The 24,836-nt window shown below is 47.9% G+C and overlaps 1 protein-coding gene across 4 annotated transcripts in view; it reads left to right on the top strand.

Annotated features, from left to right (window-relative positions):
• The window catches only part of ADAMTS9 (ADAM metallopeptidase with thrombospondin type 1 motif 9), an 87,183-nt gene extending 65,917 nt beyond the window's left edge, over window positions 1–21,266 (top strand). For 3 of the 4 annotated variants that reach the window (XM_052776341.1, XM_052776340.1, XM_052776344.1), the window contains 11 exons: window positions 1,264–1,437; window positions 7,313–7,483; window positions 8,992–9,186; window positions 11,170–11,302; window positions 11,538–11,632; window positions 11,790–11,884; window positions 11,978–12,111; window positions 13,643–13,734; window positions 15,738–15,842; window positions 17,943–18,037; window positions 18,394–21,266. In XM_052776341.1, the coding sequence (XP_052632301.1) occupies window positions 1,264–1,437; window positions 7,313–7,483; window positions 8,992–9,186; window positions 11,170–11,302; window positions 11,538–11,632; window positions 11,790–11,884; window positions 11,978–12,111; window positions 13,643–13,734; window positions 15,738–15,842; window positions 17,943–18,032 (1,284 nt within the window). In that variant the 3' untranslated portion in view covers window positions 18,033–18,037; window positions 18,394–21,266. The remainder of the gene's footprint in view (window positions 1–1,263; window positions 1,438–7,312; window positions 7,484–8,991; window positions 9,187–11,169; window positions 11,303–11,537; window positions 11,633–11,789; window positions 11,885–11,977; window positions 12,112–13,642; window positions 13,735–15,737; window positions 15,843–17,942; window positions 18,038–18,393) is intronic. The other variant, XR_008233402.1, reaches the window with a different exon arrangement.
• The last annotated feature ends 3,570 nt before the right edge of the window (window positions 21,267–24,836 follow it).

Raw genomic sequence — 24,836 nt, 5'->3', positions numbered from 1 at the left:
CACCATTTTCATCACCAGTGACAGAAATCTCTCTGCTACTTTCAAAAGTTACACAAAAATACTCCCACCCTCTTACAAATATCTGAAGGCAGGCGAATATTGACAGTCAGCTTTTCTTTGGTCTCCCTGGCTTTATGAGGCATTTGAATAGTAAAGCAAACGGAGCATTATGGAGGAATACTCTGCAGAAGAGAGAATTGCTTCCCCGTTAGGCACCCCTTAATTCCCTGCCTTAAGAAGGCTTGCTTTTATGGGTATTGCAATAATAGGCAGTAAACTTGTTTTCTTAGTTCCTGATGTATTAACTAAGGTTGCTTATATTAATTGTTAATTCAGCAAAAGGCTAATCGTAATAGTTGTGTTTTAAATGCAAACCTTTGATTTGTACAGGCTTTCTTCTATAAATGCAAATTCTTTCTATTCCAAGTCTGTATCATATACTTTAAGATCTAGCAAGGAAGAATCCATACCAGAGGGACATTAAGTACTGCTAAACATATTACACTGAGCAGCCACAACAATAAGAAATGTTGCGTGAAAGAAAAAACAAGCTGTTAAAAGCATTGTAGTGTAGATAATAATTTGAAGATGCCTGAGAAACAGAGAAATTCAGGCTTTTCTTGCTGTGCCTAGGAGCACGGAGAAACGTGCCCGCTGTATAACAAAGGAAATGTGAAATGCAGTTAATTTAAAGACGACATTTATTTTCACAAACTAACAGTATGCCCTGGCTTGTCTGCATGTGCACGTTTAGATGCATGCTGAAAGCAATCCCAGCTGTACCATACCTTTACCTCTCTATTGCTCCAGACTTTCTTCTATATAATTCAAGTTTGCTTTTCACTGAAGTCCACTCTAGTGACACTTGTGGCATTTGATATATTTTGAACTATTACTTTTTTGAGCCGAGCGCCCGAGAAGTCCTATGCAGAGCCTCGCCGCCTCTGGCGTGTTGTGATAATTTAGCAGCGCTGCTATCTCCAGAAGGTTTTGCTATAAAAATCCCGTCCGGGAAATCCTGACCTCCCTGAAGCCAACAGCAAAAATTCCCGCTGGCTTCAGCGGAGCAGGGATTTCAGCCTGTCTGCCCTGCCCTCGCAAAATTTTTCCCTCGTGCAACGAAAAGCCTCACCTGGAAGTTTAAGCTCCGGCGTTAGAGCGTTGCTGTCGCTGCCGTTGCGCCCGGAGCGGAAGGCGAACCCTGGGAACTTACCGCGATGGCTGCGGCGGGGACGGCCACTCACCTTTTGTCCCTTCCTCTAGTGCTCGGTGTCCTGCGGCCAGGGCGTCCAGCGCCGCACCGTGCACTGCCACAGCGGTACCCCGAAGGCAGCCGAAGAGGCAGAGTGTGACCCGGCCGGCCGGCCCCCTCCGCAGCGGGACTGTCACCTCCCCGAGTGCCCCACGCACCGCTGGGCAGCCGGCGAATGGCAAGCGGTAAGCGGGGTCCCCCCCTTCGCCTTCCCCAGGGTCACGTCGCTTGTGCTCTCAAGCGTGCGGCGTGGGATGATGCTGGAGATGGAGGGGGCTGGGGGCGGGGGGCCGCCGAGGCCGGAGATGGGTGCCGGAGGGCTGCAGTTTTGGGGTTGCAACCCGGGCTTGCCAAAAAAAAAAAAAAAAAAAAAAGCAGAGGAAACACTCATGCGTGCTGGCTGGAAGGGGGAGCTGAGAAATACCTCCGTAGGGTTAATTTATTGCTTCGTGCTGCCCTTGTTTGGCTGGGACCTACGCAAATATTGAGCAGGTTTTGGGTAGGGCGGATTTGGGTCTGTTCCCAGAGGCTGAGCCCTGCCGCACTGCTCTGGCAGCGACCCCCGTGCCTGTGGGTTTGAAGGAATTGGGGAACATTGGTAATTCCCGCTTTCCTGCCCCGTTACCCCGGTTCCTTCCGACAGCTCTCTCCTTTCGCCGAGTTCCCGGTCCGTGCTTTTTGCCAAACCATGAGCAGCGGTGAGATAAGGTCTCCCACGGGAGACGGTGCTTTTCTGAGTGACTGGGATCGGTCCCCAGCAAAACCAGCCCCTTAGGCTGGAGCAGGAGATAAAGCTGCTGCTCCGGTGGTTCAGGGAGAAACTCCGACTCACCTGCGGTGTGGGTGATGGGTGGGCCTGAGGGTGGCGGGTGGCAGGAGGACAAGGGGACCGTGGGCAGGAGGAAGGGGTCCAGGAGGAGCTCTCCCGTGGGCCGCCCGCAGGGTGCTGTGGCAGACTTCGATTGCCCAACAGGTTTGGGCAGAGAGAGTTCAAGCCAAGCACCAAAATGATTGTTTTCATTCTGGTTTCATTCCATTCTTAGCCATCCCTGGCTAAATCCTGCCCCAGTTCTCCTCCACCCCTGCCCCGCTGTCCCAGGCTCTTCCCTGCGGTGCAGGGACTGCCAGCCTTGGAAGTGGGAAAGGCGATGGAGCTGCCGGCTCTGGGGAGCTGACTCCAGCGTCACACAGCCGGCATGCAGAAGAGGCCATCGCTCCTATGGAGGGGATGTCCTCGTCGCATAGGGAGAAGGGGATTGCCTGCTGTGGGGATGCAGGGGATGGAGAGGGGCAGAAGAAACCCCCCCCCAGGGACATCAGCCGCCCGGCAAAACCATTGCCGGCCCCAGTGGCAGGGCAGCAGGGACTCGATCCTGAACCCTTTGAACAGCAAAGGCCTCACCAACTCTGGAGGTGCATGACCAGGGCCTGATCCTGGTCACCCTGACACTTGCAGTGATCAATGCCGGGCAGCAGGAGAAATATTGATCAAACGGGGGCCCAGCTTTCATTGGCACACAGGCTCCTTTTCTATTGCTCCTGCGTGGCCCAGGGAGGTCTTGAAGGGGGACAAAATTCATCGAGGTCCCTTCCCCTGCTTGAGCCCCTGGTGTAAATGCAAAACAGGGCTTCCGGTGTCAAAAGATGGGGAGGCACCGCCGGCTTCCTCCTCAAAGTCTTGGTGTTCGCAGACACTTCCAGAGCCTGCCTTTATTGTGTCAGTAAAAAAAAGAAAGAAAAAAAGGGGAGGATAGGAAAAGCATCTCACGTGGGCAGAGGCTGCGCAACTTTTCCGCTGCAGCAAGAAGAAATTCAAGGTTAAGGCAGCGTGTGCTTTCCTCTCATCTTGCCTTCCCCATGAGCTCCTTCTTGGCTCGTTACTGCATGGAGCATCCCAGTCTGCAGGCATTATCTAATATCCCTCTGCCCGTGGTACCTCAGCCTGTAGGGGATGGTACAAACAAGTTGAGCTTCGTTTCCTCGGTCTTAGCAGTGCTGGGAAGTTGGGTTTGTAATCCTATGTAACATGGCCATGAGTACAAGAGGCCGGAGAGGTCTGTGCCCCTATTCCCACCTGCCCGGGAGCCGAGGGGCGATGGGAAGCAGCAGGAGGCAAAGCCGAGCTGACCACGCAGTGGTACCCAACGGAACCACGCCAGCCTGGAAAAGAAACACAGGAACAGCCGAGGGGGCTCCAGCAAATTCCTTGCAATGAACTTTTTGCTTTTACAGAGCCTGTTAAATTTCTTCAGCTAATAAATTTACAGGCGGCAAAGTAGGTCACCAAACAGCGTGCAGTTGCAGTTCTTACCCAACAGTGTAATTAGCCCTGAAAAGCCACGGCTCCTACCCCGTCCTTTCGCCCTCTTTCCCTTATTTTTGCGACTTTTCAAACCAGTGGGGAGAGGCCCCTGCCTGCCCCTACCCTGCCAAGCCCTGGGTGGGAGGTGGATGCTGATGTTTTCCTAAGTTTTCCAGGGCTTCCCATTGCACTGGGGAAATTTTTAACGTGTTAATGGAGATTTTTTTTTTTTTCCCCAGGGGAGCTTTGCTAGGGGAGTGGGCTGGAAGTTTCATCCCCCATAAATAACCATTAATAGAAACATGTAGGAGATGTCCAGTGCGAGCTCACCCCATGGCTTCATTCTTCTTCTGAGAACTTCTTATTTTGTTCTGATGTACCTGGTGAAAAAAAGTAGTAGCACCTTCTCCCCAGCCATTAATACTGGCCACATGTTATTTATAGCGAGGAGGCAGAGATTGCATTAGTATTCTCTGAGCAGGGAACAGCAATGAACCCTAATTGACATGAAAGGCGGGATGTAAAATAACATCCCAGTGCTGTCTTGTTCTTGATTTCTTATCTTTAAAGGGAATCTGTCAAGAGGGGTTTTTTTATTGTTCCTTTTTGTTGTTGTTTTTTAGAAAAAAGTTGGTCTTGCCAATGAAAAGGAATAGGGAACTTATTGGAAACCGTTTATTGCTCTGTTGGTGTATCACCATTAATTAGCTGTTCTCAGTGACCACACCAGGAAGAAGAAAGTCAATAGAAAGGGCCTTGCTAATGTCAAAGTAAAACTCAGACCAGGGTCACAAAGAAAAAGGGAAAATTGGGAGAGAGAAGGGATTTTTGTTTTTTTAATATGAACCTCTGTGGAAGGACAATGCACGGCTCTGGAAGCTGCAATGCAATTCTTGAATCTTTGGCATTTGCTGTTTGGGGGAAAATCGTGCCATCCTTGCCTGATTTGGATTGCAGAGTTACCCAAGACATGTTTGAAGTGTTTGTGGTGTGGGGTTTTGTTTCATCTCTGTGTCAGATTTTGATTTTTAAAAAAAGGAAAACAATGAATACTTTTGCAAAACAATGCCTTTGGGCTTTTTTAATTAATATTATTACTCTTCTAAAACAGTTGCAGAAGTGCTTGAAATGGTCCTTAATTTGAACTGCCAGGAAAATAGTTTAGAATTTGGGAAATGAAGCAAAAGAGACAAATATTGTCAAATGCCTGACCTGTTTTTCAGCTCTTGCTATCAATAGCTGTTATACCCTGGCCCTGCTGTTTTATGTGAGATTTAGATCAGTCACGAACATGAGATTTCATACAAAATCTATCACCGTATTAAAAGGAAAAATAGCCTTTTCATGCTAGCTGAACTGTCCACTTTCTACATGAATAATGTTTTATAACCTTGGGGTGGCTGATTGGAACCTCTGCGGCGTTTCTCTTTGATTTATTTTATGATGGTCTCACTGTCTTTGAGCCGTATTTAATATCGCAGTGGGATTACTTTAATTGCCAGTTATCCCTAAAAATACAAACAATCAAACTTTCATTTATTGATGATGACAAAACGCGCAGAACTGGCTTAGGTTTATTTGGCCATACAACTGTTATTTGCAGAGAAACCCAAAGCGGGCTGGCGTGCGCTTGAGAGTGTCAATCTCGCATCAGCAACTAATGATTTTAAATGAGGATGGGCTTTTGATATGATAGCTTTTCATGGCCAATGTCAGAAGGTGCGTTGATGGCATAGAGATTGCTCACCCTCCTAAAATGAAGCATGAGCCAATGTACTTGCAAATTTAGGCTTAAATATACATTAAGGGGAGGAGATGAAATTAGACTTGTTTCTTCCCACTTCTTGCACGATGCCTCCTTCGGCTGTGGGCGGCGGAGGGCTGGAACGATTCACCCTGCGCTGGTGACCACGTGCTGGGCTGGCGTACGCCAATCCAGAGACAAGGGGACCTTGGAGCATCCCGTAGCCCCGTTCCCACCGCGCTGGAGAGTCCCTCGTTAGGAGGGAGCGGGAAATTCAGGGTTCACGCTGCTTCTGAAAGGCGCCGCTCAGGGAAGCTACGTGATGATGGAGCACGAGCGATGCCTTATTCACATGCAATAACTCCCTTTCAGATTTTACTTATATAACAGGGAGATAGCAGAGAAGGGCAAATATAGCACAGTTTGTTTGCTCTCTGAGGAAATCATACTCCAGCAAATTCCTCCAGCCCCCATAGGATCACTGTGTTTCGGCACAGACCTAGAAGGAGCTTCCACTCCAAGGGCTTAAAGCAAGAGAGTAAATAAGGTTGAAAGCACACGAAGCCCTTGAGGTCTTTTGGCAGACTGTGGATTTTGCAATGTTGACTGTTGCCTAAGAGCTCCTAAGTTATTCCTTCAGAATAAATGCTGCTTTGTGGGGCTGCCTCTCCTTCCCTGTCCCCCTCCACTTGGCTCAGTTACTAAATATTTACGACCAACGTGACGCTGCGCTCGCAGCTCTCCTGGTTTGCTGCTCCTGCCCCGGATTGATCTGATTTTTCGAAGTTCTCGCATAATTTGCAATCTTGGTTCTGACAGCTAATTACAGAAAGGGGAGGCCTGACAGTGCCTGCATTTTGCAATTAAGTGAACCCACCAAGATCTTGCTAATGGTGGGCCAGCCAGGAGAGCAGGAGCTGCTTCGGGGAGGCTGGAAATGATGTTCGGAGGGTGAGACTTTAAGTAGATTAAACTGGCACGGTCCTCCGAGCCTAGGTGACTTCAAACGGTGTTTCTGTACAGATAGGGATGGTCTGATTGAATGTTTTATCCTTTTCCTTAGGGGAAGACATTTCCTGTATGTTATATAAAATGATTATTTTCATGCATTTTTCTCTTCGTTAATCCAGTTAGTTGAAAGTGTTAGAAGTCCATTACAGGCGATAACTTTAAGAAAATAGGGTTTTATCCAGACAGCTGCTCTTATGCTGATTTATTTTGTTTTATGTGTGTGTTTTGTAAGACACGCTCTGAGCACAGACCCCACTCTCAGGAGCACAGCCTCACAGCCAGGCTGGTTTTTCCAAGAGGAGCAGAGAAAGAACCGAGTCCTTAAAGTCTCCAGAAGCCCCCGGGGAGCAGCTGTGCTCGGCTAGCATGGGTTGCTCTTAATACTGGGCAGGGCAGTGTTTAAAAGAGAATAAACCCATAGGGCCCGCTCAGGCTCAGCGGTTGCAGAGATGTGCCGGGGCAGAGCGCTGCTGCTTGCCCGCTAGCAGGGACCGGGCAAGGGGCTCTCCCCGCACCAGCCACAGCCAAGGGTGCGATGGTGTGTATTTTGGAAGGAGGATGGCTGGGCTGTCGTTATCCAAGCAGCTGTATTTACTAGGGGCTGAAATGAAAGGGGTTGGCCCCTTTCTTGCCCCCTTGCCCCATCCCCTGACCCAGTATGCCCACCCCTGCATCTCTCGGTCCCATCGCAGCTGGATCCCACATCTGCCCCATCCCAATACTTGCTGCTTTGGTTTCTCCTCTCTCCCTACATCTGCAGTTTGGCTTGGTACCTCCAGAGGATGGGAGCAATTTGTCAGTTGATGCTCCCGCAGTGCCTGCCACAGCAGGGCTCTGGTCTCGAATTTGCCCCCCAAGTGATACCAATGAGAGATGCCAGCATGGGGCACAGAGCCATCCGCTCACTCGGGCTGCTGGAAGGAGGGCTCGCTCGCTTGGCACATGCAGATTAATTTGCTGAAGTCCCTCGTGGGTTGCGTGAGCCGTTGTTTCTTGCAAACAGTGCATGAAGACGTGTGGGGAGGCATCTCGGTACCGCAAGGTGGTCTGCGTGGATGAGAACAAGCAGCTGCAGAACAGCGGCTACTGCGACGCCAGCAAACGTCCCCCCGAAATCGAGAGCTGCGGGCTGCCGCCCTGCGAGTACGTCTGGATCACCGGAGAGTGGTCGGAGGTGAGTCCCCATCCCCATTCCCACGCAGGGACCGCGCCACTCAGCACCGGGCCACGCTCTCCTCCTCTCGCCGCCGGCCTCACTGAGATGTTGCAACCCAAATCAATAGTGGCAGGGCAATGCTGCGTGGTTTAATTATTATTTTTTGGTTTGTTTCTGTGTGCAATTTCCCTCCTGGAGAGAAAGGAGCAGGGTTGCGGGAGAAGACCAGGATATTAAAGACTAAATGCTAGCATGCTCAGGGTCCTAGCTAATATCTAGAGGCAATTTTCTTCCAAAGCACATCGTGTTCAGCAGGTACCCTATTTGGGTTTGTGCCGGTTTATTTCATTTATTTATTTATTTGGTTTTATTCCCATCCCGGGGAGCTCTGGCTGAGCATCCTGGGGGTAAGGCGAGCTTGAATGTGACCTTGGGGACACGTCCTTCCTCGACGCTGTCTTTGGCAGGAGTGAGGACCTGGTGTGAGCGAAGGCAGCAGGTTCACCCGCACGGCTGGGAGAGGGCTTAGCAAGGAAAATAGATGAGTTTTCTTTGCAGCAGGCACTGCATGTGGGAGGACCCGGGCTAATCTCAGCCTGTTTCCTTCTGCAGTGAGTGAAGGATTACTTTCCACTTGGAGGAACAGCAGAGGGAAATGACAAGGCAGCTGCTGACACAGCACTGATTAAAAAGAAAGAACAAGAAAAGGGAAAAAAGAAAACATGCCTGGACTGAGGGGGAGGAGAGACAAGCCACCTGAGATAGCGCAGGAGGGAGAAGCACGGAGAGATGAGAATTTCTCAGAGCAGTCTGGTCTCCTGGGTGGTTTCCTAAGGGAAATATTAGGGTGCCTGTAAGGCTGGAGCCCTGGCTGCCCCTTGCCCAGACACCCTCTACCCACTCCCACCACCTGTGACCCGCCCAGGAGCACTGGGGCCCATGAAGACAAAGAGGTGGGTGAGGGCTCGCAGAGCCGGAGCTCAGCTCTCTCCAGCCTTTTGGCGAGGAGGGCAGAAGCACTGTTTGTCCTCTAATTACAAGGAAAACTTTCCCTTTTTTCCAGTTGCTGCCAAGTACCTGCAATTCAGGGTCAATCTTGACCATTTTCTTTCCCTGTGCATCCCATGAAAAAAAAAAAAAAAGAAAAAGGGAAAAAAAAGAAAAAGGGAAAAAAAAGAAAAAGGGAAAAAAAAGAAAACCCCCAAAACAGAGGCATTTCTGAGTTCTAAAGGATCTTCTGCTCCTTTCTTTGCCCTTGGAGAGAGATAACGTGCCCAGGAGCCAACCTGGAGTAGGGAATCCTGGAGCAGCTGTAGGGGCAGCACGGGGGAACTGGGTGCTCAAAGACAGTGTCGGGCACCAGCCCACTTGTAGCCACTCACAGTACTCATGGCTGGCTTAAATAGTTACTAGTGATCCCTTGGAGCGGCTTGCTGAGTTAAAAGCTGACAAGCCTGCTTTTCCTTCCCGTTTTGGGCAGCCTTCCCGAAGTGCGCGGTGCTAACAGGCGCTTCCTCTGCCCTCAGTGCTCTGTCACGTGCGGGAAGGGATACAGACAGCGCCTGGTGTCCTGCAGCGAGATTTACACCGGGAAGGACCACTACGAGTATGGGTACCAGAACACAGTCAACTGTCCTGGCACACAGCCGCCCAACATCCAGCCCTGCTACCTCGGGGAGTGCCCCGTCTCGGCATCCTGGCGCGTTGGCAACTGGGGAAGCGTAAGTTTGGCAAACTTCTTTTCTTAACTGAAAAATTTGGAACAAACTTATTTTTCTTTACACTGAGGACACGGTCTGAAGGTTTGGAGGCGGAATGTTTAAGAGCTGCGTAAATTAATGCAATGAATACTCTCGTGCAGCGGCGGCCCCGGTGTGTGTAGGGCTCCATGCTCCAGACTGAATCCCATCGTACGCGGGAGTCCCAGCAGCTACAAGTAGAGTCACATTCTCTATGAAGATTCAGGTGTAGCCAAAATTTGTGGCAGTGTTGATGGTCATGCTGAATGCTTAGTCAGAAAGTGGGGTCATTGCCAGAAAACAGGGATTTGAAAGCCTTGTGCTAGAAGGACCAATGGATAGCTGGCAACTGGGGTTGATCCCACTTGGCCATGTGTATGACCAAGACTTGGGACCTACCAATGGGCCAAAAAACTGGTAATTTGAGCCTTAAAAGGATTTTTCTTTCTTTCTTTCTTTTTATTTTTTTGCCCCCTCCTTCTTGCAAGTGCTGGGACAGGGCAAGGGAAAGAACTTAGCCTTTCTGCTAAAGTTATTTGTGTTGAGCTTCTTCTGGGGCCTGAACTACAAGATCAAATTTTAGTTAAGGTGATAACATTTCACTTCTTTGGGCTTCTGACATTCTTTGAAATGTGGTGTTTCTCCCATAAATTTGATTTATTAACCCAGCGCAGGCATTTGTGGGAATTTGTCAAACCTTTAGAAGGCAACGAGGGTCAAGTCAAACAAAATGTAGTGGAAGTTGTCACAGTAAATGGCAGAGCTATTTGAAACCTAAGTTCCTCCTGCCTCATAGGAAGCTTCAGATCCTCCCTGCAAGTCAGAGCAGAGGAGTTAGAGCAAAGAGCTTAGCCTCAATTAATTGGCATTTTCCCCCAGAATTTCAGTGCAAAATGTCCAACTCGTTAATACAACTTCACTGCAAAGAGTGTCCATTTCAGAGAGCAAGACCTTTCTCCTCGCTTTGGGCTGCTGAACGTCCTAGTGACTACCAAGTGCCGTGACCCTTCTCATCTCTGATTTTCAAAGAGATTGAATGTAAAATACCATCACCTTGGATGGACAAAGAGAGTCCTGCTAAGCTCCTTAGTTAAGCTTTATGGATTTGGACCTGATAAAGAGTAAACGCCAAGTTGTGAATACCGTGAGCTGTTGAAGACTGTCTCCTTCATGGTGTGCTCCTTTAGCCTAATAATTTCTAAAGAGATGAGCAGCATCATTTTCTTGGCAGCCTAACCCGGTACCTGTAGAAAGAGCTGATTTTCAGTTCTCAAGTACTGAAAGAACAAGTTGCAGAGGAGGAGCAAGATGCTCCCACCTCCCATTGCCCGTGCTCAGCAGCAGCCAGCGTAGACAAGCTGCTGCTCAGTAGCTCCAGTAACTTGTGCAATTTCAGCCTTAAGATTGCCCTTGATTTGGGCTGTTTGAAGATGACCCGGTGTTTGCGCAGATTTAGCCATTTTTCCAGAGGGTGAGGGGAGAAGGGGTTTGGAGGCTGTGGGAGTTTTTGTGCAATTTGGATAGAAAACAACAAACCATGTCATGTTTGTTCAGAGGCCCCTGTCAGTCCCAAGAAATGTCTTCCAGCCACCAGGAAAGGATTTCTACCATTCAGACCTTCTGGTGAACATTTCTCTCTTGCATGACCTTCCAAGTGTGAAAAATAAAAAATTGCACATGAGCGCACGGCTCACCTTAACCAATACTGCCTTATCCTGTAAAGCATTTAACCGCTAAGTGAAGTTCAGTAGTCTTCTTGAAATAATTAGTGACGATGATAATAACGAAGGGATTAATAATAAAAGGGATTACTTGTTTGATTAAAATTAAGCCTGCGTTTGAACACTTTGCAGGATTGGGGCCTTTGCTGCTGTCCCTTGCTACAAGGGAAACAGGCTGCCTCTGTTGTTCTGGAGCCCAGAAACCCTTGAGATAAAATACAAATCTCAGTCTCCTGTCTTGCAGTGCTCCGTCACCTGTGGAGTTGGAGTCATGCACCGGTCAGTGCAGTGTTTGACGAACGATGACCAGGTCAGCAGCTTGTGCCATGCAGATCTGAAACCCGAAGAGAGGAGGACATGTCACAACGTCCATGACTGTAAGTCTGCAGATTTGCACCTTCCTTTGCCTTTCTCGTGGCTTCAGCATCTTTTCCCATCAAACTCCTAGAGATAAGCAGTATTTCCAAGCATTGGGAGCCATCCAACTAAGCACTAAGGCACTTCAGGGAAACCTCTTAAAAATAAACAAGGTGTTTTGATGCTGTGGATGCCTCACGGTGTTACAAAAGAAATTTTGATGTACAGTTGCTCAGTATTTCTGTTTTGTTTCAGGTGAATTACCAAGGAGTTGCAAAGACGTTAAAAATCTCAAAGGTGTCACTGAAGATGGTGAATATTTCCTTCAAGTCAAAGGAAAGACGTTAAAGGTGCATTTCAGCAACAGATTGATAGTTAATGCATTTCCCAAAGGGGCAAGAGGACCCTGCGTGTGCTCTTCACTTCCACTCTTGGATTTTCCACCTTCGGTTTTCTCAGCGATCCCTTTGCACATGATGCCTGACAAAATTCTGGCTTCTCCCTCAGGTGTATTGCTCTGGGATGCAGACTGATAGCCCAAAGGAGTACGTGACCCTTGTAAACGGGGATGCAGAGAATTTTTCAGAAGTGTATGGATACAGGTAAGAAATCCCTTAATCCTGAGCTTCACAATATTTTTTTTTCCGTGGCCATATTTTCCAGTCATGAGTAGAAAGGGTTTTCTTTTGATTTAGATTGCATAACCCGACTGAATGTCCATATAACGGGAGCAGACGAGAAGACTGCCAGTGTAGGAAAGATTACACAGCAGCTGGGTTTTCCACCTTCAGCAAAGTAAGGCTGGACCTGAACACTATGCAAATAATAAGTGAGTAAAAACAGGGCCTTGCCATTAAAAAAAAAAAAAATGTTTATTTTACACAAATATAGCTGTAACTACAAACAAGGAGTAGTACTCTAGTGAGCAATATTCCTGAGCTCTCCTGTTAAAAGCTGCTTTTAAACTCGGTCACCTGCTTTTGCTGCTTTACACTTAGAGACTGCAACTCGAGTACATCAAAGATGCTTATAGTATTTCTCTGTAATATGGGAAAATATTAAGACAGTTGCTGGTGCATCTGCTATACAGAATGAATATTTGTGTGCTCCCAGCAGGCCAGTGTATTTTTTGAAGGATTTTATTTCATTTGGTCTCCTATTTTCAGACTGGACTCAGGCAGAAAGCTTAACCAGAGAGGAGCTGGCCCCCCATTTTATGCACAAATGTGTCAGGAGATCCCAGTGCAGGGGACTCGGCTGGGGTAGGGATGCTGCTCCCTCCAGGCTGGTGCCAGCATCGGTGCGGTGGGGAGGCAGAGAAGGCTCTCAGCAGAGTCAGTCCACGGGGAAATAACTTGTATTGAGTGTGATGGAGCTGGGGCCATGGATTTGCAGGGGAAGAGGAGGGGACTGTAGCTGTGCAATAGAAGTGGTACCCTGTCACTCCCACCAGCATACGTGGGAGCTGGGAGCCATCCCGCCACCGGAGAGCCTGCAGCATCCCATAGCGTTATGGTTTCAGTCCCCTTGACTCCAGGGATGCTATCAGTTTCCAACAAGTGTTTTAAAAATACAACATATTGTTGGGGGTTCATTCAGTAAATAGCGGAGTTTTTTTAGCAAATCAAAATCCTTCCTTGTAAAATGACTCTTTATCTGACAGGGGGTTTTTATCACTTAATTTTCAAGCCATGAGACCTCCCGGTCTATCAATCTGTAAAAAGCTACTAATAGTCTGTAAAAGCTCCTAGGTAAAGATCTCAAAGGAACCATCACTGGGGAATTTGATACCAGCTCCCTTTGAATTTCAAAAGGAGCTGGGCACCTACCTCTGTCAGGCAGGAGCTATCTCACATCCCCATCTAAATGAGTCTCAGTTACTTCAGATCTCTCCAGAGCAAAATACCCCAATTCCCTTTGAAACCCCGACCCCTGGGCTGGGGCAGCCAGGAGAGCACAGAGATGGTTGGTTGCCTTTGTTTAAAAGAGAGATTTAGGAGGTCCCATGGCCTTCTTGAAAGTGGGGAACTTTCTGATAGAGAAATAAAACCCAAGTCATGGGTTCGAGTTTTGTTGTTATTTATACCTAGGTCCTAAATCACCAATGCACTTAAACCGAGCTGTAAATGTTGAGTATGTGAGCATCCTGTTAAATTCAGTGCTTACGTGCCAGGGAGTCACATGTGGGATGAATTGGGGATTTACTATTAAAAATCCAGCAGATGAGGTCCTGACTGTCAAGATTAATATATGAAACCAGCTTTAATGAGTTTAAACATTAGCGAAGAGCATGTTTACACTTACTTTGTGTCTCTCCCTGCATCTCTCTTTCCATGTTATTCACCAACTATTCTCCACAGCGACTGATTTACAGTTCGCACGGACACATGATGGACGACCCGTTCCTTATGCCACTGCTGGGGACTGCTACAGTGCAGCCAAATGCCCACAGGTATTTGACAATAGCATTTCATAGGAATTGGTGCCATTTGTTTTGTTCAGGCCCTCTATTAATTACTGCTGATCGCATCAGCCCAACACCAGCGAGTGTCACATTCTTATCTCAGTGGTCGGAAACTTTTCCCTTTGTCCGTGCAGAATGTCATTTCCATTTTCCGTATGGGAAAATGTCAGGTTATTATCAGGCCAGTGTCAGGACTGGCTAAGGGACATTCCCCAGGACCTCAGTCAACAGTAAAGGAGAAAAGGAAGAAGAAATAAGCTGTGGGAGAAGGGCTGGGCTTGGCGTGCGTAGTTGGAGGTGGGGGGATCGGTCCACAGCAGGGCTTGGTGGAAACGCTGGGCAGGGAGAGCAGTCATGAATCAGGCCATTGGGATGCCCTGGGACCCTGCCTCTGTGCTCTGCAATCTCGTATCTGCTGAAACCACTGTTTGCCGGGGTGCAAGAAGATGGGTGAGAGAACCCCTCTGGATGGAGAAGGCAGCAGACAGACAGTGGGACTCCTACCGTGCCAGCTCAGGGGGGAGATGCCCGAGAAGGAGAGGGCATTTGCGGGGCAGGACCAAGTCAGGTTTCTGCCGCAGGAGAGACAGACCCCGTCTGTCAGAGACCACGGTGGTACCCGCCAGCTGCTGCCCCACCATCCTCACGCCCTGCTGTGTATTTTCACAGCAGCCCGGTGGGACCATCGCTCACTCCACTTTGGGGCTGGGAAAACACCGACAAAACGAAGGTGGTGCCTGTGCATCAGGGCAAATCCAGCCTGTCCCAGCACCGTGAGGTGCCCGGCCATGGAAGCATGGAGCTGGACACAGGCTAAGTTGCCTCTTCAGTAGCTCTGGGCGGTGATGTAGGACATCTAGCCCAGTTGCTTGGAAAAAACATGCTTTCCTGAAAGTCATTAGGAGTCTACTTAACACTGTGCTACAGGTGGCTTGCTCCATGTCTTCAGCACACCTAGCTTTTGTGGAGCTGGGGGATGACAAGTGATATGTTTGGCTAGTCCAAGGTATTGGGTGGACCATATTTGCAAAGGGCATTAAGCAGGGAGTCACAGCAACAGACGGCAGAGGACAAACCTTTCCATCTCCTTCCCTCCCTACTTTCAGAGCTGACACTTTTCTGCACAGCTCAGCGGCTTAGGGATTGACTTCTTACCTCAGGAAGGCTCATAAATATTAATATCCATCCACCTGACCCAGACAGTTTGCTCCTCGCAGAAAATCAGCATTCCTAAGGCAGCAAGGGCAAGGAGCAAAGCTAACAGCCATCTGGTACCGCATGGCCGTGCTGGGCTGTGGGTCAGCCTGGGGATGTGGCCACAGGATCTCTCCTTGGGTCCAGAAACAGGCAGGGCTGGGGTCTGCCGTGGGGGTAAGGGGAAGGCTGGGGCGGGGGGGAGTGTTGGGTGCAGGCATAGCCCTTAATTTTCCACCCATTTTGTGCATTTTGAGACAGGGTGGAATGAAGTAAAGGAAGTTTTTAGGAAATAAACAAATGAAAGAGTTTTGATTTTACTGACGTCTGGGGGAAAAAAAACCCAAAACAACCCCAAAACCATACCAGTGTAAAATAGGGAAAATAAGGACAAGTGTGCCCTCTCCAGTTGAGGAGGGAGCAGTGAGAGCAGCTGCAGCAAGTCCCTGGGGTACCTTTCCCATCAGCTGCTGGAGCATGTCAGGCTCCGCAGTTTGCCATGGAAAAGCCAAGAATGCCCTCAGCCGGCAAACGGCGAAAAAGCAGTGCAAACCCGAGAAAAAAGCAGTGAAAAACCAAGATAAAGCTCCTCCTTCCCTGCAGCCACCAACGAGAAGGAAATTCCTAACCCGAGGCATGCTGTGATTTGTACAATATGTGCTAATCACTATCAGAGCGATGGAAAAAATTGAAAACGTTGCTGGCAAGATCCTGTTAGAAAAGTGACACTGTGCCAAGCCATGGGAGGCCAAAGCACAGTGTTTTGGGATAACTGGGCTCATCTGCTTGTTTTTTAGGGTCGCTTCAGCATAGACCTTTATGGGACAGGCCTGTCCTTAACAGGAATGGCAAAGTGGCTCTCGCAAGGGAATTACGCGGTGTCGGAAATTCAAAAATCCCCAGTAAGTTGTAATTTTAATTATGGTTATACCCACTCATGAGAAGTTTTTCATTGCCGCGTTGTCTTTCGTGGCAACGTCATCCAAGTAGAGACTAACAAAAAAACTAACAACTGACATTAAAGTGTTGCCCGTATTGCATTGGGGGGAGTTAGCGGGTTTAACTTGATCTGACTTGTTGCAATTAATTAGTGAGCTTTCTTAACCGTGAAGCTGGAAACGCTGAGTGCTGTGGGGCAGACATATCCTTAATTAGTTGTCTGAGAAGTCCAGCACGGAGCGTGCATCACACGGCAGGCAGGACCGGGGGACGTGGGGTCGGGGCTGCAGAGCGGGGCTTGACCTGCCGGAGAGGGTCCGGGTGCCAGGCGAGTGCCCCGAGTAGGAATTGTTCCCAAAATGTTGCTAATAAAGTGCAGAGGACATGGACCTTCCCTCTGGGCTGGGTTTATCTCCTTGAGTGAGACTCGAGTCACCCGAGCTCCGGTGGGCTGGGGCTGCACCCCGGGGCACCATCCCCTGCAGCCGCCTGTTGCTCTGCTGACCTGAGGCCTCTGGGTAAGCCAAGCAGACCTTCAAAATCACCCCACAGCCAAATTTGAACTTGTACGGCTTAATTTGCTTGCCCATTAATGCCTCTGTCACTGCGTGCCTTTGCACTGTTGCTTCTGTGTCATGTTCTGAAACTGGAGAAACCCAGGATCGCTTTTTTTGGCTGTTACTTCATGTGAATCATCCCGATTGCCCCTGTTAAAACTGTCCAAAGGAGGTCACCATAATCATTTGACAAAAAGCAATTTGCAAAATACTCTCTCCTGTACTGTTTTCAGTCTCCCTGGCTCTGGGGAGCCCCTTGAGTCCATGAACCTCATCAGTGCTGGTGCTCTTAAAGAAGAATTAAATGCTACTGGTCCAACCAAGCTGCAGCAAAGCATCCTCCAGTGCAGGTAGAAGAGGACCAGCACAGACCCCACATGTTAGTTCTGGCAGATGCTTTGCTCTTCTTCTCCCCTTCAGAAAGGAGAAGCCCGGGCAGCCAACTTTGGGGTTGCGGAGAGCAGACACCATCACAGCTGGCAGAATTAAAACAAGCTTTAAGGGACAGGGTGTCTAAGAGACAACTCTTAACCTCCATCACCCGGTGGCATCTGTCAAGTGCTGTTCTCAGGGTGTAATTGCCCGCAGGAGCAGAAGAAAGAAAGGCATAGTGAGAAGAGATGATAGCAGCCTGCTGCAATCACAGATCAATAGTGTCAAGGGCAGGATAGAGCTCGTTTAAAAATAAATGCATTGTGCAAGCTTGTCCTGCACTTAAGTCCAATTTTCTGGTAACTGAGGGTTGAATTCCCCTCAAGGACTGTCCATCCATTGTAATGACCAAGAGGAGGAAGACTCTGCAGAGGTGGGATAAGGAAGGCCAGGCGGAGGTATTAATCTCCTGACTCAAGACCAGAGTTGCACCACACTTGCTGGGCTCTCCTGGAGACGGGGCCAACCCCAGGACCACTCCACATTTTCCTTTGTCTCTTCTGGCTGTGGAAATGCAGAGCGGAGGAGGGACAGCACCTTAGCAAGTGGCGTAGCTTCACCCCATCACTTTCCCTCTCATCTTGTCTCTGGAGCCACTCCAGGCCTTTCCCTTCCAAATGGATGTTTCTTGGTATTGCCTGCAAATATCCTTCCTGTGCCCTTCGTGTGCTCGGGCACAGCTGACGACCTGTTGACGTCTAGATGTGGTTTTGCTCTTGCGTGAGCCGAGTTTTCCACTCATTACAGTGATTCACTGTGGGGCAAATTGGAGGAAGCAGATACCCTTGAGATATCCCTCCAAATGGCCTTCTCCTTGGGCATCTTTCAATGTAATAAATCAAAACTACCTTTTCTTATTTGTGTTCACCATCTGACCTGGTAGCACTAAAGAGAATTACATTTGCATATATTTAAATACAACAGTGATTTCATAGGTTGATTTAGGCATAATTTGTTTTCCTCCCAAGACATTTTCTATTAAAAAGCCTGGCTAGAATAACCTAGATCTGGCCCTTCCACAGCATGGAGTTCGTGAGCTCTTACATGAGATGTTATTTCTGATTTTGCCTGCAGGATGGTACCAAAGTAGTAGGAAAATGTGGTGGTTACTGTGGGAAGTGTACTCCATCATCTGGAACAGGCCTCGATGTTCAGGTGTTATAGCGATGGTGAGTTCCCAGCTGCTTCTGCATGAAGGGAAATCTTCCCCAAAACGTCCTGAAGGAGCAGATCAGGCCACGCTTGCAAAAGCACTTGTGCATCGGTGACAGCCTCCCACCCCACGCAGCATCCGGGGAGCGATGGGATCCCGTGCTCCCAGTCCCCGCTTCTCCCAGTCCCTGCTTCTCCCAGTAACCGCTTCTCCCAGTAACCCTTATGGGTATAACACTGTCAACTGGAAACACACTTCCCACCTCGCTGGCACCCGCTTTGGCTCCGCTCTTGTGCCGATCTCTCTAGTTAGAGGTTTTGGAGGCGAAGATGATGATCTGACTCTAATGTGCACCTTGTCTGTATTTTCCAGGTTCTCTGAGAGCAGTCAGCGGAGATGAGATGGATGAAGGATAGCGATGCAATACCTCTGCCTTCCACTTTTTTATCTGTTTATGTGTGTATATAGATCGCATATTCTTAATGTACAGTATAATATTTATGTTTGGAATTATTTATTTTGATTTAATATTTTTGTACGTAAAATCATTATATTAAGGCTGCTTTTACTATTTTTATTTTTTATTGTTAAATCCTGCAGTCAAACCACTGCATTTTGCGTACTCTACATTATATGTAGCATTATGACAAGTGATACTTTATTGTCACTGTATTCAGTTGTTTACTTTCAATCAGTAATTTTCCTTCAGTTACGGGCTGCTTTGGCCCTCTACGGTGCTACACAATCTGCGTAGGGGTATTTTTGGCATTTCAATCTGTCTTTATGTAAGGAAAATAGACAAGATGTGCTTAAATTTTATTTTTAGGGATTAGGCCGACAGCACTCAAGGAAAACATGACAATGAATACAGTGCTAGTTGCATTAGCAATCTTTATCTTTTAGGTATGTTTTGAATTTCACATGACCTCTGTGGCCAGTGCTAAAAGCACTGGTTTGGTGCTAACATGATATTTATTACTGCTCTGTAGGTTTAGTTAATCCAGTGCCTTTATCAGTGAAAAAGGGAAGAAAGCAGAAAAATTGTCGGGCGATTCAAATAAATTAAGATCTGCCTCCAGGTTCAGGAAAATTCCCGCAGATGGATCTTCAGCTCGAGCCCCTTTTTCGTAGGGCTCTGAAGTGAACTCGCTTTTTAAAAAAAAACATATCTTTGTCTCCTAATTGCATGTGCCACTGCGCTTCCTGGCTCCATCTGGAAGCGGGGTATTAATTCATCCCAGACAGGCTGATCAGGCCATATGTTTCCCTGGGCTGCGCGCTGAGAAGCGATGCAGTTTCTTACGGAGGTTGTCACAAAACCCGAAGGTGAAGCCGGGAGCACCCCTGCGGCGTTATCTCCCCGCGGGGCCGGTGGGGACGGCAGGGTCTGCGGCAGGGGCTGGGGGTCAGCACGCCCAGCCAAGCCACCCCTTCTTCTTGGCTGGGGGACTCCACTGCGGACACCTGCGGCGTTCCTCCGGCTTCCTACTCACTCGCAGACCATCTGCAAGGGGAGGCTTCAGCGCCGGCTCTGCCTCGTTTCAACAAGATCACTCTGTACTTACAGATAACTCTGCCTTCCCCCCCCCCTTCAAAAACAAGCTGCTTTACGCCTACTTCTGTGTCGCTTCGGATCTTCCTGGTAAGGCATCTGCGCTCCTTGCCTATCCGCCGTCCCATGTACAACCAGACCTTTAGCGTTGGCTTTTTTTTTTTATATATATAAATGGAGGAGACATCTCCCATAGGTGCCGAACGCGGCCGTGCGATGGCTCCTGCCTGTACATAGCCCGCCGCTTGTGGCACGCCACGTTTTCGCAGAGCTTCGTAGCACGTTGAACGGGGGTGATGTGACCAGATTATTTTTGTAGTCTATGACTATGTCCCTTATCTCTTTCTCCACAATTTTACTTAGCGATAGGAAGATGCTGCCCCTTCACCTTATATGTCGGGGCAGCCAGGAACACAAAGTACACGGAAAGGAAGCTTTTCGGCACAAAATTGCCAGCAGTTTGGAAAACTAAAGAGGCTTCTCTGCTACTTCAGATAAGTCTTGCAATTTTGGATGCAAACAGTTAACAAACGCAACCTCAGGATCTTGTGAGAGTCTCTTGCAGGGCTCCCCAAAGGATGTGTAATTAGTCTGTTACAAAATAGTCAGATCAATAGCGATAAATGATCCAATCCCTGGATTCATAACCCATGCGTGCGCCGGGCTGTGTTCAGCCTTCAGAGTGAAGCCTGTCAGCCCGGCAGTCGGGGATCGACACGTTCACGTCAGCTGGGAGACATCTCGCAGGCGAGCAGGGCTGCGTGACAGTCCAGCAGCTACAGAACTGGTGCTCTACACTTACTGTGTGTGCCTCTGCTGCTCTTAGGAATATTCAGGCTTAGAGGAAAGAATGAGATTATTACCCATAATTTGGGGGGTTTGGCTTAATAGCGCATAAGTAGATGTGGTCATATCTTAGAAAGACTAATTTTTCACCAACTTTGTATGTCTATGCATAACAACAATAAATTCTACCTTTCTGAGAAAAATGCCAAAAATACCATTTCAAAGGTGAAAGAAAAGAAAAGGGGAAAAGGGAAGGAGGAAAAGGGAAAGAGAAAGAGGAAAAAGGGAAAGGGGAAAGGAGTAGTAACGGAATAGTGATTTGTTAATGATAATTGCTTATGTATAACTTCTGTAGGGGAAAAGGGAAAATTGCACTATGAACTTTGGAAAGAAACAGTGGTGCTTAGAAAGTACAGGCTTATATATTTTCTCTAATGAAGTGAGTGGCTATTTATAAAAAGAAATATTACTTTGACCTGTACACATTCATTTCTACCATATAGTTTCATAGCAGCTATTAACAGAGCAAGAGAAACCTAAAAAAATATTAAATAAACTACAAGGGAAAAAAATGATAGAGCACTGATCTTGTGGTTCATTAATGGGCTTCATTAAATAGGAACAGACTTTGAGGAACAGAGACATTAGACTTTTCTTGTTCAGGAAACAACTCTGGGTTTTGTATATCAATGCCATTATTTTTCTACAAACTGGGGGGTTTTTTGCAAGCACTTTCCTGTACAGTGTTTCTTTTATTTCTGCTTATACTCAAAAGGAAATGAAAAGACACATAAGACATGTCTGTATGGTCTTTCTGCATTTGCCATTGTATTTCAATACCTGTGTGCTATTATAGAGGCAAAATACTTTGTACACAAGGGAATAATACATTGAATGGTAAACATTCCTTTCTGTGCTGGTGTTTATTTCCAAGCTTTGGGTTCCTTGTTTGATTGTCCCATGCAAAAGGAATGAGGGAGGGTAATAATGTTGTTTACAGGGAGCCCTGCCCCAAGTCCACGTTGGAGTCTGTGGACCAGGGACCATCTTGCAGAATGGCCACGGCCATCCACTCGTGTCCTGCCGGGCAGTTAGACTGATGGTCCCCAATTTCTATCCAGGAGAGGAGTGCCCCGAGGTACAAAACGTACACGAGCACGTCTCAGAGGTGCCCCGTGCACTAGTCGGACTGGCACTGCCATCCACGCACCAGGGACATCCCTTGCCATGGGACAATAAGGGAGCCAAGCAGTTCATTTTGCAAATGTTTTTGAAGGGTGACCTGGGATACTGGACCTGGTCCCCACCGCTGGCAGTGCTATTTAAAGAAAACTGCAAAAAAAAAATCAACTTTTTCAAGTTTGAAAAAATAGTATCAAATATACAAGAAAATTCAGGTAGAAGAAATTTGGATTAGGAGGAAGCAAATGTGGGAACCGGCTCCCAGGAGGGCAACCAAGTGACAAACTGCAGCCAGAATCTTACATCGCCTCTGCCCCAGAGGCTGCAGGTAAGAGCGAAGAAGTTGCATTTTTCTGTCCTCCCTTGTATGTTCTTCATGCCTTGTCTCAGAAAATGCAGCAGATCTCTCAGTGCTGGCAGGTCCAGCCTTTTTCAGCTTTTATGTTTTCAATCCAAAAGGAGAGAGGATACCTTTCTCATGCTGTCTAAAACACTGTCAGATGCGGAAAACAGAACATGTGGTATTTCAAAAGCTTGAAAAGCTTAGTTTACATAACCGATATCTTAAAGGTGTCTTTCTTTTCTATCGTTTATCCTTAATAAATGATTACAAAGACTTTAAACGTGGGCTGCTGTGGAATTAAGCCAACAGGGGGGCTGTGCACAGCCCCTGAAGCATATTTAACCTTCCAGCCCTGTATAACGAAAGGGTCATTTTAACACTTTTGATGCTTGGCTCCAGTTATTCTATAAAAATTACAGCGCTCTTCTTCAGCCTTGTTGTACAGCCTGTCAGGACTAATTGCTCCAGAGACAGAGGAGATTGCTTCATCTCTTCAACGTTCTCTTCTGCCCCAGAAATGGGCATTTTTTCCTCTGTAGAAAAATAAAATGCATTTTGTTGAAGGCTGTTGGAAACTCACAACTCAGGGAGCTAGTCTTAAATCAGGACATTTGCTAGAAAACCTTCTCCTGCATAGCCATGCTTTGAAAATCATATTGCGAAATGGGGAGAGGCAGAAAGGACCAAGGAGGGCAGTCTGGGCTTGCAAGACAATTTTCCACTGAGGCACTTCCAGACCTGATCTAGTGGGTCTTTCCAACACAGCTCCTCTTCCCAAACAGACGATTGAGGGCTGACTTAGAGAAAGCATTTCTGCCAGGGGAACAGCATTGAGGTGAGACAGTTCTCCCATCTACAAGACAAGGGCACAGAAATTCAACCCAACCCAGGAGTCATTAACAGTTGAAGCAGCTCAGCCCGCGTGGTAAGTTCTCCCATCGCTTGAAGTCTTCAAATCAAGAACTCCTCAAATCAAGTCTTTTTAAGAAATACATTCGAGTTCATCCAGAAGTCTCTAACCTTAGTAGCTGTTGGTCATTTAGTGGGAGGGGATGAGTCCCTTTGCGGTAGAAATTCCTGGAGGCAGCTCTCCAGCTTGCATTGTGCAGGAGGAAGGAGATGATGGCCAAAAGTGGTGCCTGTCGGTCTCGCTCCAGTATTTTCCAAGTATTTTGCCTGTGCTGGAGTAATCCAGGCAATCGGAATTGTAGCCTTCCAGAAGCAGATTTAGTTGACAAGTTTCTGACCTCTCTTTGCAATAGCGAGATGAAGAATGCTGAGAAGTTATTTTTGGCCTTCACAGAAGAGTCTGAGTTTCCACTTCAAAGTTGGCTTAATTTTTCAGCTATTTTATATTACCAAACATAAGGCACAGTTTTTGAAAAATCAAAATGAGAAGAGAATAGTGTTTTGACCTAACCCATATGCTTTTTATACTTTATTTCCTGGGGTTTTTTTGGTTTGTTTGTTCCAATTAAAAAAACCAAAACAACAAACCTGTGAAATTTTCCATGAAATTACTTCTACCTCTCTCCAGTTATAAATATTACTTCTGAAGTGTTTGGAGGCATGATCTGTTGATTGTAAGTACAGGGAGATCTGATGTAGGTACCCTTTTAAGCCGAGGAAACATAGAAATACATTTCTCCTTGGTGAAGCTGATTCAGGTCCTTCAAGGCAGCGGCTGGATATGAAGTGCAGCGGCTGAGGCCATGCACATCAATCCATTTCCACCAGGAAAGCCTCCATTCTGCTGGGAGCAGAAGAGCCCAAATGGTTTTCACGTTACATCTCCCCACAGGCTTGGGCACATGCCTAGCTTTAATGCTCTTGCTCAATCTGAGCTGCCAGCAGTGATATCAAGCTGCAGCTACTTAAACATTTGTTGGTCATCAGTGTCTCCATCTCTGAGAAGATGGCGTGAGGAGAAGAGCCCAAAGTCTGGAGAAATCCCTGAATACAAACCCCTTTGTATGCAGGGCAGAGGGTGCAGGGGGAGGCAAGGCTCTGTGCATTTTCTCCCTTAAAATCATCACTTGGCCTCCATTCATATGCTTATAATTTCTTCATCCTTCTTTAATCTGTGACTACATTTCAGATGAGCAATTAAATTAAGCAGGTCTTTGCTGCATTGTCCTTTACTAATCCATCCTCGCTGGCTTGCTGACCTTTCTCTTTGAAGCTATTCACTGCTTACTGCCTGCCTCCCCCCCATCCCCACGCAGAAAGGAGTATTTGCCGTGAAATGCTTTAATTGCTCCCGCTCACGGTAGCAGGGAAGCAGGGATGGCTCCCTGCGAACTGACTGGCAAGAACAAACGTGTCCAGGTTAGCTGCTGTGACTAGCAAATACAAGCGGGGGTTTATTTGCTCCCCTGCCTCTGTAATCCCCCCCAGCAGGCGTGAGCGAAGCCGCCTGCAGCAAAGGATGCAAGCAGGTACCAGATGCTGCCAGGGGCTGGAGCTCTGGCCTCATACGTGGTTTGGGCTCTCCGGATGAAGTTCTCTCAGCTGCGGGTCTCGGATTTGCCCCGGGCCTTTGGAGCAAGGGCCAGATTTGTGGTGTTGGGAGCGTGCAACCGTGCCCTTGCCCCCGAGGCTGGCGCCTTGCCGGAGCTTAGCTGGAACAAAGCGCATACCCACCGGTGGCGAGCTAGCCCTGCTTGAGAAAAATGCAGAAAAAACAGATAAAACGTATCCGTATTAGCTGAATGGGCAACATGATTGAGCTCTGGAATAATAAACCGCATATGGCGCGGGCCAAGCCGCTGGAAGGAGGTGTAGTTTGGCACTTGCCACCGAGGTTTGCTTCCTGGCAGCGGCAGGGAATGGCACGGTGGGTCTAAGCCTTGCCTTGTGAGAGCAGGAGCTGGTGGCCTTTCTTCCCATCTGCGCTGGGGCTCAGCTGCTGAAAGACTTTGCTGTCTACCTCTCTCCTTCACCGCTCTCTTC

The sequence above is a fragment of the Harpia harpyja genome, chromosome Z, assembly GCF_026419915.1.
Source record: "Harpia harpyja isolate bHarHar1 chromosome Z, bHarHar1 primary haplotype, whole genome shotgun sequence".
NCBI classification, from domain to species: Eukaryota; Metazoa; Chordata; class Aves; order Accipitriformes; family Accipitridae; genus Harpia; species Harpia harpyja.
The sequence above is the reverse complement of the archived record's forward strand: the minus strand, read 5'-3'. Positions and strand labels throughout refer to the sequence as shown.